At 42.1% G+C, this 14,317-nt stretch overlaps 1 protein-coding gene across 1 annotated transcript in view; it reads left to right on the forward strand.

The window, feature by feature from the left end:
• Positions 1-11,004, forward strand: part of btaf1 (BTAF1 RNA polymerase II, B-TFIID transcription factor-associated) — a 22,097-nt gene extending 11,093 nt beyond the window's left edge. Inside the window, exons 17-38 of the mRNA XM_034551732.1 lie at positions 113-255; positions 376-550; positions 638-841; positions 1,046-1,466; positions 1,985-2,169; positions 2,257-2,413; positions 2,637-2,746; positions 3,003-3,204; positions 3,369-3,517; positions 3,674-3,826; positions 5,006-5,127; positions 5,787-5,954; positions 6,206-6,283; positions 6,377-6,506; positions 6,583-6,724; positions 6,845-6,975; positions 7,308-7,427; positions 7,723-7,875; positions 8,312-8,523; positions 8,610-8,769; positions 9,276-9,446; positions 10,223-11,004. Of these exons, the coding sequence (XP_034407623.1) occupies positions 113-255; positions 376-550; positions 638-841; positions 1,046-1,466; positions 1,985-2,169; positions 2,257-2,413; positions 2,637-2,746; positions 3,003-3,204; positions 3,369-3,517; positions 3,674-3,826; positions 5,006-5,127; positions 5,787-5,954; positions 6,206-6,283; positions 6,377-6,506; positions 6,583-6,724; positions 6,845-6,975; positions 7,308-7,427; positions 7,723-7,875; positions 8,312-8,523; positions 8,610-8,769; positions 9,276-9,446; positions 10,223-10,363 (3,627 nt within the window). The 3' untranslated portion in view covers positions 10,364-11,004. The remainder of the gene's footprint in view (positions 1-112; positions 256-375; positions 551-637; positions 842-1,045; positions 1,467-1,984; positions 2,170-2,256; positions 2,414-2,636; positions 2,747-3,002; positions 3,205-3,368; positions 3,518-3,673; positions 3,827-5,005; positions 5,128-5,786; positions 5,955-6,205; positions 6,284-6,376; positions 6,507-6,582; positions 6,725-6,844; positions 6,976-7,307; positions 7,428-7,722; positions 7,876-8,311; positions 8,524-8,609; positions 8,770-9,275; positions 9,447-10,222) is intronic.
• Positions 11,005-14,317: the final 3,313 nt, after the last annotated feature.

The following is a 14,317-nucleotide window of genomic DNA, read 5'->3' on the forward strand; positions in this document are numbered from 1 at the left end:
TGAAGAAGGAACATGCAAAACAACATTTCTAATGGCACATGAAATGTGTATGTTTAGGTCTATTTCTTTAATGCAATTAACTGAAATAATGAATGTTGTGTTGATGCAACAGGATAAGGCTGGTGCAAAGGCACGTCAAGGGACCATTCAGGTGAAAGAGACAACTCAGGAGTATATAGCAGGTGCAGAGACGGTGACCGACGACCCACTGACGAGGGACTACGTAGTGATCCGTTCTCGCCTAATGGCTGCCAAGTAAGTTTTAATTGTTGCATGCGAAAAGGTAAAATTATCTGTCCTGATTTTGAGGTGAACTTGTGACTCTGTTTTTGTTCTGACTGTTTCCCTGCTCTATTTTGTGTCTCTGGAAACCAGATTGCTGGGGGCTCTGTGTAGGTGTATCTGTGACCCTCAGCTCAATGCTGCGTCTCAGGAGATCCGACCAGCTGAGTCTTTAGGCCAGCTGCTTCTCTTCCACCTAAACTCCAAGTCTGCCCTGCAGCGCATAGCTGTGGCTCTGGTGCTTTGCGAGTGGGCCGCAATGCAGAAGGTGAAAAGGCTCAGACACTTGAGTTTGTTATTGCGGTTTTGCAAATCTGTTTTGGATGCAGTACAAGCAATTGACTTTCCCTTTCAGGATTGTCAGGTGGTGTCGTTGATGGTGCAGCCTCGTCTTCTGGCCATTCTGTCAGAGCACCTGTACTACGATGAGATCGCCATCCCCTTCACGCGCATGCAGAATGAGTGCAAACAGCTCATTGCGATGCTAGCCGATGCCCACATAGACCTGCAAGACCGCCTCAATTGTAGCGTTTTCACGATTGATCAAGCCAATGATCTGGTAGGTGCAGCCACACGCATGCAAGAAAACTCATCTGAATCGGAAACCTTTTCATGAATCAAATTGAAATCAGAGTCATAGGTTTTATAATTGGTTTCCCCAATGTACCCACAGCCTAAAGTTTACACATTTCAAGGTCTGGCTTTATTAGACCCCCCCCCCAAATTCCAGTCATTCATGTTCTCCCGCCGACTTGTTCCCTAGGTAACCACCATCTTCACAGAGTCGACAGCGGGTCTGAATGTGAACTCCAATCAGTGGCAGGCACTGGACGGTAAACGACAGCAGGCCCAGGCAACAGTGGCAGAGACCAACATCGACTGGCAGCAGCTGCATCTGCGCGTCCACATGGTCACAGCGTGCGCAGTGATTAACCTGCAGGTGCTTCCTGAAAAGCTCAACCCACTGGTCAGGCCTCTAATGGAGACCATCAAGCGGGAGGAAAACACCCTCATCCAGGGCTATGCTGCGTCTTTCATAGCCAAGCTGCTGCAGCAGTGTGCCAGACGCTCGCCGTGCCCCAACCCCAAGATCATTAAAAACCTCTGTGCCTCGGCCTGCATGGACTCGGCGGTCACTCCCTCGTCTGCCTGCCCCGTTCCCCCCACACAGGAACATGCCAAAGGTAAGAGTTGTTGGTGCTGGCGAATATTCTTTGTAATTTACATTTACTTTTTAGTCATTGTACTAACTTAGAAATTCACAAAATAGTGTATTGTAGTTCATCTTATAAAGGTCTAATTTCTTGGGTGGAATATAGTCTCAAAATAGAAAATGCAAGTGTCCTTAAAAAAATAATCCAAGGCACACACTGTAGGCGTTTGTTCAAAATGAAAATGCCTTTATTTTACATGGCAATATGTATATAAAATAACCATTGTGTGAGATATGAGTCTTCACAAGGGTCGTTAGCAGTGTGGTTCTCTATCAATGTGCGAGGCTATTGGTCAAGAACAAGGAAGTGATACATCGTCAGTAAAAGGAGGTGGGGAAAGAATAGAAGAGACAATTACATGTTTTTGTTTCTCTATTTGTCTAATTTAAAAGTACAATGGCATCCCTCCAACAATCGCATGTCTTACTGAAGAAGTGCTTGCTTGCATGCTACTGACTATATCTTTCACTCCTTTTTCATACCCTTAGGCAGTGGGTTGGAGAAAGATTGCACTCATCACATGGTCAACAAAACCCGAGGCATAATCACCCTGTACCGCCACCAAAGGGCAGCGTTTGCCATCACCAGTAAGAGGGGGCCAGCCCCTAAAGCCCCCAAAAACCCCACCACAGAGCTTCCTCCTGGCAGCACCATCTGCACTGATAGCGACGAGGTACAGAGAGCTAATGTTGTACATTTGGATCAACAGGTTGGTTACCCTTTTTTATATATATTTTTTATTTTAATTTTTCTTCTTTAGAGCAAGAAGCCGTTTCTTATTCAGAGGCGAGGGGCAGAGTTCTCCCTGACAACTGTTGCCAAGCACTTTGGTGCAGACTTCACCACGTCTCTGCCGTACTTATGGGAGAATACAGTGGGACCACTGAGGATGGTAGTGATTGAAAATCATCAAATTGGTATGTTGATAGGGTTGATTTGATTTTAATCTCAGACAGATTAAAACATTTGTTTTAGAAAACACGGCGCCAACAAGTATTTATTAGCTTGCAGAGTTAAATTCTCTAATAAATATCCAATTCAATTCACCTAATTTGATCAAGGCAATCCACTCTGTATAGTCCAGGACTTCACATTTGATTGATGTCCTCTGAATCACTACGTGTCTATTGCGTGCTCTAGATAGGCAGGTCCAGCTGGAGAGAGGAGACACTGCAGCTCAGGAACTGGTCAACTCTCTACAAGTGCTGGAAGTCATGGCTGGGGCCATGGCTGCTGAACTCAAGCCTTTGGTACGACTGCTCTGCTCGACTTCTTCTATACCACCATTTACTAGAGTCCTCGCATGGATTTGAAATTTTGGATCATATGAAGATTAATCAATTCAATATTAAGTGTATTTTTTTAATAAAATTGTAATTCTTTGGCACAGATGTAGGATTTTTAGGGAAAGTTCCTTAAATGCATCTTAAACCAACTATTATAATGCAAGGAAATGATTAAATGTCTTTTTTATATATATTTATATATTTTGTGTGCCCCTCCTAGCTGCTTGAGCACCTCCCCCATCTGTTCACCTGCCTGCAGCACCCGTACACAGCGGTGCGTCATATGGCCGCACGCTGTGTCGGCGTGCTCAGTAAGATAGCCATGCTGGAGACCATGAACAGTTTCCTAGAGTGTGTCCTCCCCTGGTTAGCTGCTATCGCCGACTGCACCAAACAGGAGGGTGCCATCGAGGCTTTGGCCTGTATCCATCACACAGTGGCTTTTTTTTTTTGTTCTTTCCTTCTTTGCCAGCACAATGGAAACGTGTTGCTATTTTAAAAAACGAATTTTAAAAGAAAGCATCGCCCTTGTAGTTGTGGCCGTGTCAATTCCCCACAGTACCGTCCTTCACTAACACGTCTCCAGGTGTCATGGAGCAGCTTGATGTGGACATTGTGCCCTACATCGTGCTGCTCGTAGTGCCGGTGCTGGGCCGCATGAGTGACCCCAGCGATAGCATTCGGTTCATGGCCACGCAGTGCTTTGCCACACTCATCCGCCTGTTGCCCCTCGAGGTAGGAGCCCACAAACAGACACGCGTTTTTATGCAAAGTTAAGAATCCTTGCAAACCGACTTAAGACTTAATCACTCACTAGCTGTTACACTAACAATGCAATGTCGTTATCCATCGCTTTGCTCCTAAGCATTTCTTCCCTCTGTCGTCCACCAGGCAGGTATACCGGACCCCCCGGCCATGTCCGCTGATCTGATTCGCCAGAAGGCCAGAGAACGCCACTTCCTGGAGCAACTACTAGATGGCAGAAAATTGGAGAACTACAAGATCCCTGTTCCAATTAAGGCCGAGCTCAGGAAATACCAGCAGGTGGGTGTCACTGAGTCTCTGCAATACCCACTCAAGCAGCAGATAAATTATTCCCAGCCTGTTTTTTTTTTTTTAAAAACCTCTTTTGATCCTTTAGTGTTTTGTGCCGGAGCTTCCTCTTCACCTTGAGTCTGATCAAGTCTGTTCTGTCAGATTCAGGGATGAGGTCTTTGCTTTGCTTCAGGCTAACAATGTTTTAAAAAATGAAGAAAAAAACACTTACCTCTGGATTTTCTTGACGGCGAAACTGTAAAGCAGTCAGATGGAGATGGTACAGTGCATCCGGAAAGTATTCACAGCGCTTCACTTTTTGTACATTTTGTTATGTTACAGCCTTATTCCAAAATGGATTAAATTAATTATTGTCCTCAACATTCTACACACAACAACCCATAATGACAAAGTGAAAACAGTTTTTTGCAAATCTATTAAAAATAAAGAACAAAAACATAACATGTACATAAGTATTCACAGCCTTTGCCATGACACTAAAAATGTAGCTCAGGTGCATCCTGTTTCCACTGATCATCCTTGAGATGTTTCTACAATTTAATTGGAGTCCACTTGTGCTAAATTCAGATGATTGGACATGATTTAGAAAGGCACACAGCTGTCTATATAAGGTACCACAGTTGACAGTGCATATCAGAGCATAAACCAAGCCATGAAGTCCAAGGAATTATCTGTAGACCTCCGAGACAGAATTGCATCGAGGCACAGATCTGGCGAAGGGTACAGAAAAATTCCTGCAGCATTGAAAGTCCCAATGAGCATAGTGGCCTCCATCATTAATAGATTTGCAACAATTTGCAAAAACAGTTTTCACTTTGTCATTATGGGTTGTTGTGTGTAGAATGTTGAGGAAAATAATGAATTTAATCTATTTTCGAATAAGGCTGTAACATAACACAATGTGGAAAAAGTGAAGCGCTGTGAATACTTTCCAGATGCACAGTATATGTGTGCATGCTCCTTCTAGAAATGTTGAAACAGCTGAGACCAGCCATCCATTTCTTTAATTTATTGAGTGGCACACAATTTTAAATTGGCTAACACACTGCTGCCATGTCCTCAACCTTAACTGAGTTAGGAGGAAATACGTCCGTGAAACAAGCTGCGGTTCCAATGGATAGGCTGCCTTTATTGTCTATTTCAGTGCGTGTCTTTTTCACCTTGCAGGATGGAGTGAACTGGCTGTCCTTCCTGAACAAATACAAGCTGCACGGGATCCTGTGTGACGACATGGGCCTCGGCAAGACGCTGCAGTCCATCTGCATTCTGGCAGGGGATTACTACCTCAGGTAGTCCAAATGGCACCGTTTTTCTCCTCTGTTACTCAAAACTATGTTTTACCATTCGGACACATCGTCACTCATACGATAGTTTAATAGTTAGCTATGAATCTAAATCTATATCATCGATTTTAAGCAGTTTAATATGCTGATGTGTGTAATCATGGTCAGATATTAATAAACTACTATATAGTATATGCACTACTAAATCCCAAAGTATTGAACTAGTAAATCACAATAAAAGGGGATTAAGGCTTGGTTTATGATTATTTAGTTAATGTAAAAACAATTCATATATCTGCTTGAGACTGAATTCTTCTCAGTCGTCTGCATGGTTTGACATGGTGATATGAGCTGAAATGTGTCATTTAAGATGAACCACAAAAAAAGCGTGGGTTAGTTTGGCTGGATTCAGAGGAAGAAAAAAAAAAAAGTGAATTTCCCTCAATGTTGAGCTTCTCAAATAAAACCTGGTGGATATGGAAAGGTCTTGTTTGATATGTTATTAATTTATGACCACAATGAACCTGCCACATGCTGTGCTGTGAAGCAATGGGCAACGCTGTCAATTTCAGCATAGTGATTTGCCCCATTTTTTTTTTTTTTTTTTTAATGCTCCCGTGCAAGTAAAGCTGACTCAGCCTTCTGTGTGTCTGATGTCTATTCAGGGCACAGGAATATGCCAAGACTAAGGCCCCAGACAGCAGCCCCCTGCCCTCTCTGGTGCTGTGTCCTCCCACGCTGACTGGCCACTGGGTGGACGAAGTGGGCAAATTCTGCACCAAAGAATACCTCAACCCACTGCACTACACTGGGCCTCCTACAGAACGAATGCGGTACGGCTCAGTCAGAGTTAATAACGAAGCAAAACATCTGGTCAGCGTGCTGAGAATGATTTATGTCCTCCAGTTTTGAAGGTCTTAACGCCTTCAGGATAAGTACAGTGGCATAAAGCTGTTCAGAAGGACATGGCACCCTTTTTAATGTTTTGGATTCATTATTATGAGCCAACTGTATTATACAGTATACGATGTCTCATTTACGTCGTCATACAAAATTGAACCTAAACAAAGATGTTCTTTTTCAGGCTGCAGCACCAAGTGAAAAAACACAATCTTGTAGTAGCATCTTATGACGTTGTACGGAATGACATTGACTTTTTTAGGTGCGTATCATTTAATTAAAAAAATGTTTTGGTATTTAGGAGGTAGGTGCTCGGTTTGCAACAAACTTTCCCCCCAATTTTTATTGTTTTTAGGAATATCAAATTCAATTACTGTATCCTCGATGAGGGTCATGTCATCAAAAACGGGAAAACCAAACTTTCCAAAGCCATTAAGCAGTTGGCTGCCAACTTCCGAATCATCTTATCAGGAACGCCCATTCAGGTGAGCTCATCCCTCATTTCCCCTCATTGTGTTTACTTGTCGGAGTGTGACCAGTCTCCTCTCGTCTGTCCCCCAGAACAATGTCCTGGAGCTCTGGTCTTTGTTTGACTTTCTCATGCCGGGCTTCCTTGGAACAGAACGACAGTTTGCCGCTCGCTATGGTAAACCCATCCTGGCCAGCCGGGATGCCAAAAGTTCCTCACGGGAGCAGGAGGCAGGTGTGTTAATGTTGCACATTTCTAACTAAATACTGCTTTTCCTAACATCGCTTTTTGCATTTTTTTTTTTTTTTAATTAAGACTCATTAGTGGCAGTTAATATCGGTTCCTCCCCCTCAGGTGTTCTGGCGATGGAGGCCCTACATCGACAGGTGCTCCCTTTCCTTCTGAGGAGGATGAAGGAGGATGTCCTCCAGGACCTTCCTCCTAAAATAATTCAGGACTATTACTGCAACCTGAGTCCTCTACAGGTACTCCTTCCCCCTCCCAGTACTAGAAGGCAAACACTTGTTCCGTCACTATTCCCAGTGAAAAGTCTTGGTGCCTCAGCTTTGCATTCTTCTTACATTGGTATATTCTAGTGATCTGGTATATTTTACTCATTCTACCATCTTATATTGACTAAAATAAGCTAGTTATATTATTTTAGTTCAAGCATATAGGTTTAATACTTCATGCAGATGGGAGGCATGTTTGCATAGTTCTTGGTTGGACGCAACAGGACTGGTTTCCATAGAAACTACAGCTAGATAGTGGCCCAACCTCCGTGTGACAACATGGTTTGCTTTCTCACTCCCTGCAGGTTCAGTTATATGAAGACTTTGCAAAGTCTCGGGCCAAAGCCAGTGTGGAGGACAGCATCGCTAATACCGCTGCAGAAGAAGAGAAGCCTAAACTGAAGGCCACAGGCCATGTCTTCCAGGTACTGGTTTTTGTATCTTGTAAATGTAAACCTGCTCTCACACCATAGTTCAAGGGGCCCTGTTGCAATTATTTTTGTTGTCTTTCCCGTCTTGGTTGCGTTGCTGCGTGCCGTGGCCCATTATCGCCACCTGTCGTTTACTGTGTATTTGCGTCACACATTCATAGAATGCATTTCGATTTTGTTTCAAACCAGAGGTGTACTGGTTTGGAATGAAAGCAATAATTGTTCATTTATCTTTTGCAAATGCATCTCATTATGATATACAGTAATATGTACCTCCCCGTTCTTTCAGGCTCTGCAGTACCTGAGGAAGCTGTGTAACCACCCGAGTTTAGTGTTGACTCCGCAGCATCCCGAGTACAAACGCATCACTGAGCAGCTCGCAGGTCAGAGCTCCAACCTGCGGGACCTTCAGCATGCGCCCAAACTCTCCGCTCTCAAACAGGTAATGTGCAGGGAAGTCTCTTCTGGATCAGCTGCATCACTTTTGCATCATACTTGCCTAAGAATGCTGATAAAAGATCATGGAGCAAAGACTATACACATTCCCACGATTCTCGAAATTTGATCACATCACTTTATAATTGACCTACACCCAATACAAATCTTGACAGTATCATAATGTAACTCAATGCAACCTCCATACGTTACCTGTGGGCTCCCTTTTTTTTTTTTTTTTTTTGCCAAGCGGGTGTTCTGCTGCCCATAAGCTGTTAACAGCTAGTTGGCTCTCGAGCTCTGATCCTTGGTTACCATATGACCCATGAGAACACAGGCTTGACCTATGGTATCGCTATTCTTATTATTTTGCTTTGTAGCTGCACTGTAATGGTCGACCGCTCCCAGTCTCATGCTGTTGTTCTGACACGTTCTGTTCTCAGTTGCTGTTGGACTGCGGTCTAGGAAGCGGTGGAGGATCAGAGGGGGGCACCGAGGCAGTCGTGGCCCAGCATCGTGTGCTCATTTTCTGCCAGCTCAAGAGTATGCTGGATATTGTGGAGCACGATCTCCTGAAACCCAAACTGCCCTCTGTCACCTACCTGAGGCTGGATGGCAGTGTGCCGGCCGGCCTGCGTCACTCCATCGTTTCCAGGTCAGTGGATTGAATTATACCGTGTCTCCGGCTCAGGCAGTGCTAGGTGGAGTTCTGTTATTATTCATTTTCTCTCTGAATCTCAGGTTTAACAACGACCCATCCATCGACGTGCTGCTGCTGACCACCCATGTCGGGGGTCTGGGTCTGAACCTGACGGGAGCCGATACCGTGGTGTTTGTGGAACACGACTGGAACCCCATGAGGGACCTTCAGGCCATGGATCGCGCCCATAGGATAGGACAGGTACGTACAGCAGAACGCACACAGCTACATAAACCATGTGGACCACGTCCCAAAAACATTTACATTTGGGGATCGTCAACACGTAACTCAAGGCTCAAAATACATATTCGGCTTACTTGTCACTGCCTACAGTTATGAATCCAGATTTATCAGGGTCATATTTCAGCAACTTTGTTGTCTCCCACATTATTATTCTAACAATTTGGCAGTAGCTACTTGGCCCACTAAGTGGCTCGCTGAGGAAAGGTGGTTGAGAAAGCTGCTTTAGCTCATTTATCTTTATGTATTAAGATGATACTGAATCCAAGGCTCTCCTAAAGAAGGATGTGACGTGTTCATCAGTTTCCTTGTTGCATTATTAAATGCTTTCCTTTGAGCAGCCTCGGATCACGTGACACTGTTGCTCTTAGACCATACCAGTGACGCAAAATTACCCAAGTGAAATTAAATTGGAACGGGAGCCTCCACGTCCAATACCTCTTGTTAACACGTTTTGTGGTGTGCAGAAACGGGTCGTGAACGTGTACAGGCTGATCACACGGGGCACCCTGGAGGAGAAGATCATGGGTCTGCAGAAGTTCAAGATAAGCATCGCCAACACCGTCATCAGCCAAGACAACGCCAGCCTGCAGAGCATGGGCACAGACCAGCTCCTCAACCTCTTCAGTCTCGACAAGGTGAGACCTCCGAGGGTTTCTGTCACGGCGACGCAGAGAAACCTGTTGGTGGATATCGTAGATCTCCCACGTGGAGATCTAAATGTCTTTTTTTTTATTATTATTATTCAGCTGTTGGTTGACAGACGGGTATAAATGTGATCTCTACCTCGTGAAAACATTGATAAGAAACAAATCCACTCCGCAAATTCAATGGTCACATAACTCTCGCCAAAGTGATCTTTAGAAATGAATGATGCCGTGTCATTGCCTCCCTAAACCGGGGACAAATCCGCCAGCACTGCCCAACTAATTAGCAAACTGAGCTTAGACCATGATGAGACCAGAAAACAGATAACGAGTGCTCATTATTACCAGATGTAAATGCAAAGGCCCGAGGATCGGATGTCATTATTCAGATGCAGATCACATGCCCCTCAGCTTATTATATAGCAGAGGGGTCCCGCTTCGTCTGCCCCAATTGATGTCGGAAGAAATGATCACACCCTTTTCAAGAAACATCGCATTAGAATTCAGAGCAGAGTTGCAAATTCACACATTTAATGAGCGAGGCTTCTGTTTTAAATCATCTCGATGTGTTTGGAAGCATCTGGGGTTCAAACCCAGATTGTGTTTTTAATTTATTTTTTTTACCAAAGACTGTACCATTTCAGTCTGCTTAGAATGGGAGGGGTGAGAGAAATGCCTGACAAAATGATTATGTATTCCTGAAAACACACCGATAAACTGTTTACATCATTTTTTGCTGAACCATCTTGTCTATGAACGTGTTTCAGGGAGAGAAGGGGGAGCAGTCGTCGGCGACCTCAGGAAAGACATCCATGAAGTCGGTGCTGGACGGCCTGGGGGAGTTATGGGACCAGCAGCAGTACGACACAGAGTACAACCTGGACAGCTTCATGCACTCCCTGCAGTAGCCTCCATATGCTGGCCGAGCAGGACCTTCTGCACAAAGCCCACACACAAACACATCTTAGACAAGGTAACTATAAGGAGTCACTGATGGGTAATGGCTACAAATGTCCCAAAGCAATAACTAACACAGCCGAAATAGGAACTCAAGAATGGCAAACCCCTGGTTTTCAACAAGCCCTCTTTTAGAGAATGATGCTGCACCATCTGCGACGAAAGCCTGCAGTGTTTAAATCACCCACGTGAGTTTGCAGCAACGTTATACATCATAATCATAGTCTTGTAGTAGCGGGTACCAGCCACACCTGACAACACCTCTGACCGACACAAACGACGGAACTGGGGGCTCTGGCGTCTTGTAGCACGCTGCTGAGCGCCGTGATGAGAAGACTCTCACCCTCCAGAGGCTTTTTGTGGAGAAACGATTGGTGTGGAAAACCTCTAACCCGTCGTCGACCCCGGGGGAAAAAGCACTGCACTCGAAGCAGCATTACAGAGACTGAACATGGGGCCAAGCTGAAATTGGGGCCTGAAGCTTGTCACCAGTATTTTAACACAAAGAAAAGACTTGTACATATTCCTGTAATTGCTGCTTTTTGTTTATGATGGTGGAATTGGAATAAATTCTACAGACCTTTGAACTACATACTTTCCTTTCTTCTTTGCATGAGAACAAAGATGGCCAGTAGATGGTGTGGTTGTACATCCAAGAAGAGTAATAATAATGAGACATGGGTCTTCTTTTGACACACGTAAGGATCAATAACTTCTTTATTACAGCCTCCATTCTGAAAAACGATGCAGAAGAGTCAGCTTCAACTGCAGATGGAAGTTTTCAAAGTCTCAAGTCCAACGTAACACTAAATACAAACCCATTTCTAATTTTGGAAGCTCACTGCTTTTTAAATGTCAAGTTTTTCGATTTTCAAAATGTTATTTCGGCTAGAAAATGTAAGAACGCAGGGTTTACAGTCCGATTATCTGAGCTAGTGACCTGCTCATCGCGCAAATTTGAGGAAGTTAATTTTTTTTCCCAGCTATGTTTATGATTGTTTTATTAGACACACAATCTGAATGTAAGCTCAAAAGAATGTGGATGATTTGCCTGCCGCACCTTGTGAAGCTGCAGAGTGACTCCTTGATGCATGAATATAAAGGCTGAGGTTAGTACCGCAGCCCGTTTCTAAAGTCACTACGGGGACGGAGAAAGGAAGCCATGCCAAAGAACACAAGGTTTCACAGAGTCATACAACTACGTTTTAATAAGATTTGCTTATTAGTACAGAATGGAAAATAAATGAAGGTGGAACTACAACCTCTGAAGCAGGAGTAAGTATTAGCAGCGTTGCACTCCATGTTTTACTGCAAGAAGTTCAGACCAAGTCAACGATCTCAAAAAGCCTCTTCAAGATGGAACCAGTGTTCAAGTCAGGAAATAAAAATGGACAATAAAAAGCACATATGCCTTGATTAAAAAAGAAAAATAATTCTTGAAGTACATTTCAAAAGTAGTGGGATGTTTGTTGGTGCGAAAAAAGTACATTTATTTTTTTCTATTTTGAGATCACAACATGACGAGACCGACAGTGTTTACCTACCCAGAGAACGCCCATGAAGCAGAAGTGAATATACAGTATAATACCCAAGTCTAGTTACATGAAATACATACGTATATCTATAGAGGAATATATAAAAATGGTTGCAGTCATCCAAACAATCTTCTTCATTTGCACATACACTGTTATAGTTAAGGTATAAATTATGTTGAGTGAAACAGTGCCAGGAGATAAACACGTGGTGGATAATGCAGACTAGTGTGGGACGAAGGTTTTAGCATCAGCTGTATGAACTGGCAGGAATAAGGCCAACCAGAAATAACTCACTTGAGCACTAAAGTCTCTTTTTGGACCAAGATGGAACGGGATGTTTAAAAAATATATATATATATATACATTTAGGGAAATGGCGCTAATGCTAAGCTAAGCGTTGCTGTACATTTTATGTTATGGTATCGCACAGCCACGATGGCGTCTATCGTCTCGTGTAAAAAGTGAAAGAAAAATAATTTACCTAAATGTTAAACTATTTTTTAAGGCAATTTAGGAGGGCAAATGTAGGATTAATAATAAAAACAAATTATAAAAGGACAAATGAACAAACCCAAGTTTGGCTTGGAAGAATAAAAACACTTCAGACCATTAATTTGCCTCCTACGTATAATTAAGATTCTACAGTTATACATGCTTATTCCCACACAGTGAATCTCCACATTTACATTCATACTTAAATACAATCACACTGGTGCACTCTGCAGGGACCGGAACCGACTACAAAGAGAGAGGATGTGACGCTTCTTTTGGAGGAAGTGTTGCTCTCTACTGCACAAAGTGAGGATGAGTTATTGTAGAGTTAGTAGTAGTAGTGGTAGTAGTATTGGAGTAGCAATGTAAATGGTCAGTGGTGTTGTCCATCTTCCACAATTACATCACAACATACTCCATTAATTTGTAGTTTATTGCCCATTCATTTGTTTACATTGCGAATCACTTTCAACATCACCAACCACCAATCTGTTTGTATAGTTGTTTTTTCTTCTCTTTTTTTCTCTATAAATCATTTACACACTAATGTAAGCAACATCAGCAAGTTCACACAGAAAGCTTAAGCATTTCAAGAATTGAGACACTTTAGTAACAATATCACAAAGTTGTTTGTTTTTCAGCTTAAAAAAACAATTTGGAAAAAAAAGTGGAAAGGAAAATGAGAAAAAAATAAAACTTAAAGAATTAGCATCATAAAATTAATTTATTCCAAGTAAAAATACAAAATAATATTAATGACATTGACCAGATATTAAAGTCTCCCCCAGAAATAACTATTAATGGCTGAGAAAGAAGTCTGTAAAGAAAGAATATGAAATAAAAATAAAAATGTTTAAATTCATTTCTTTTTTAGCAAAACTAAAAAATAATGAACATTTCTCAGTACAAAGGCTACATTACTACTGGAAGGTACTAGCAGGTAGAGTAGGTAAATACACAGTAGAAAATGATTTTAGTGAATCACAATGCTTGCAATGAAAATAATTCTGCAATAAAGATTTATGCCTCTTTTTTTTCTTGTTTTCTTATTTTCTACAAACAGTACAAACAGTATTGCACATTACAACAAAGAATCAAGGTTCTTAGCCTTAAAAAATGAGACTAATTCAAGTCTTGTGTGAATAGAAGGCCACCAGTCAATTTGATGCACCTTGGGGGGCTTTCGATCAAGTTACAGGTGAAAACACGTGTGTCTGTTTTGTGTTAAAAATAACATTCTTGTCTCTCTACCTCCAGCTGTTCAGTGACTCATCTATATCTCTGTCTCTCTCCCTCTCCCATCAATGTCAGGCTAACAAATCATGGTCACGTTGCCTTTTTTTTTTTTTTTTTACAAAACAAAAGGGAGCACATACTTTTAGGAAACATAAAAAACTTCTCTTAAAAAAATAATGAACAGAAGATCTCTTTCACAACTCTGGTCAGCATAGTAAATGATTGATTATAAATATACAAAAAGGTGGGAAATATGTTTAGTTTTTCTCTCTTGAGCACCTGATAGTTTCTTCTTTCTTTTTTTTTCCTAAAGAGCTTTTCTCTAATATTTCGACCAATTTGACGAGTGGAACACCCGCCCTAACGTCCACTGTGATAACGCAGACTGTACTCTCACTAACTACATCATTATATTAGTTATAAAGCACTAGCTCCTTCAGTTGTTGTTTTCAAAAAATAAAATTCTGAAAATAAAAGCAAATAAGCATGATAAAATAAAAAACTCAACCTTCTGTTAAATCATTTCTCTTGAAGAATTAAATTAATATATTTATTTTCATCTGAATAAACTTATTTAGAAATATCAGTTTAACTCCTAATATATTTCAAAATTGAGGTATTGCAAAAGATCTTGTCAGTCAG

The sequence above is a fragment of the Cyclopterus lumpus genome, chromosome 15, assembly GCF_009769545.1.
Source record: "Cyclopterus lumpus isolate fCycLum1 chromosome 15, fCycLum1.pri, whole genome shotgun sequence".
Classification (NCBI taxonomy): domain Eukaryota; kingdom Metazoa; phylum Chordata; class Actinopteri; order Perciformes; family Cyclopteridae; genus Cyclopterus; species Cyclopterus lumpus.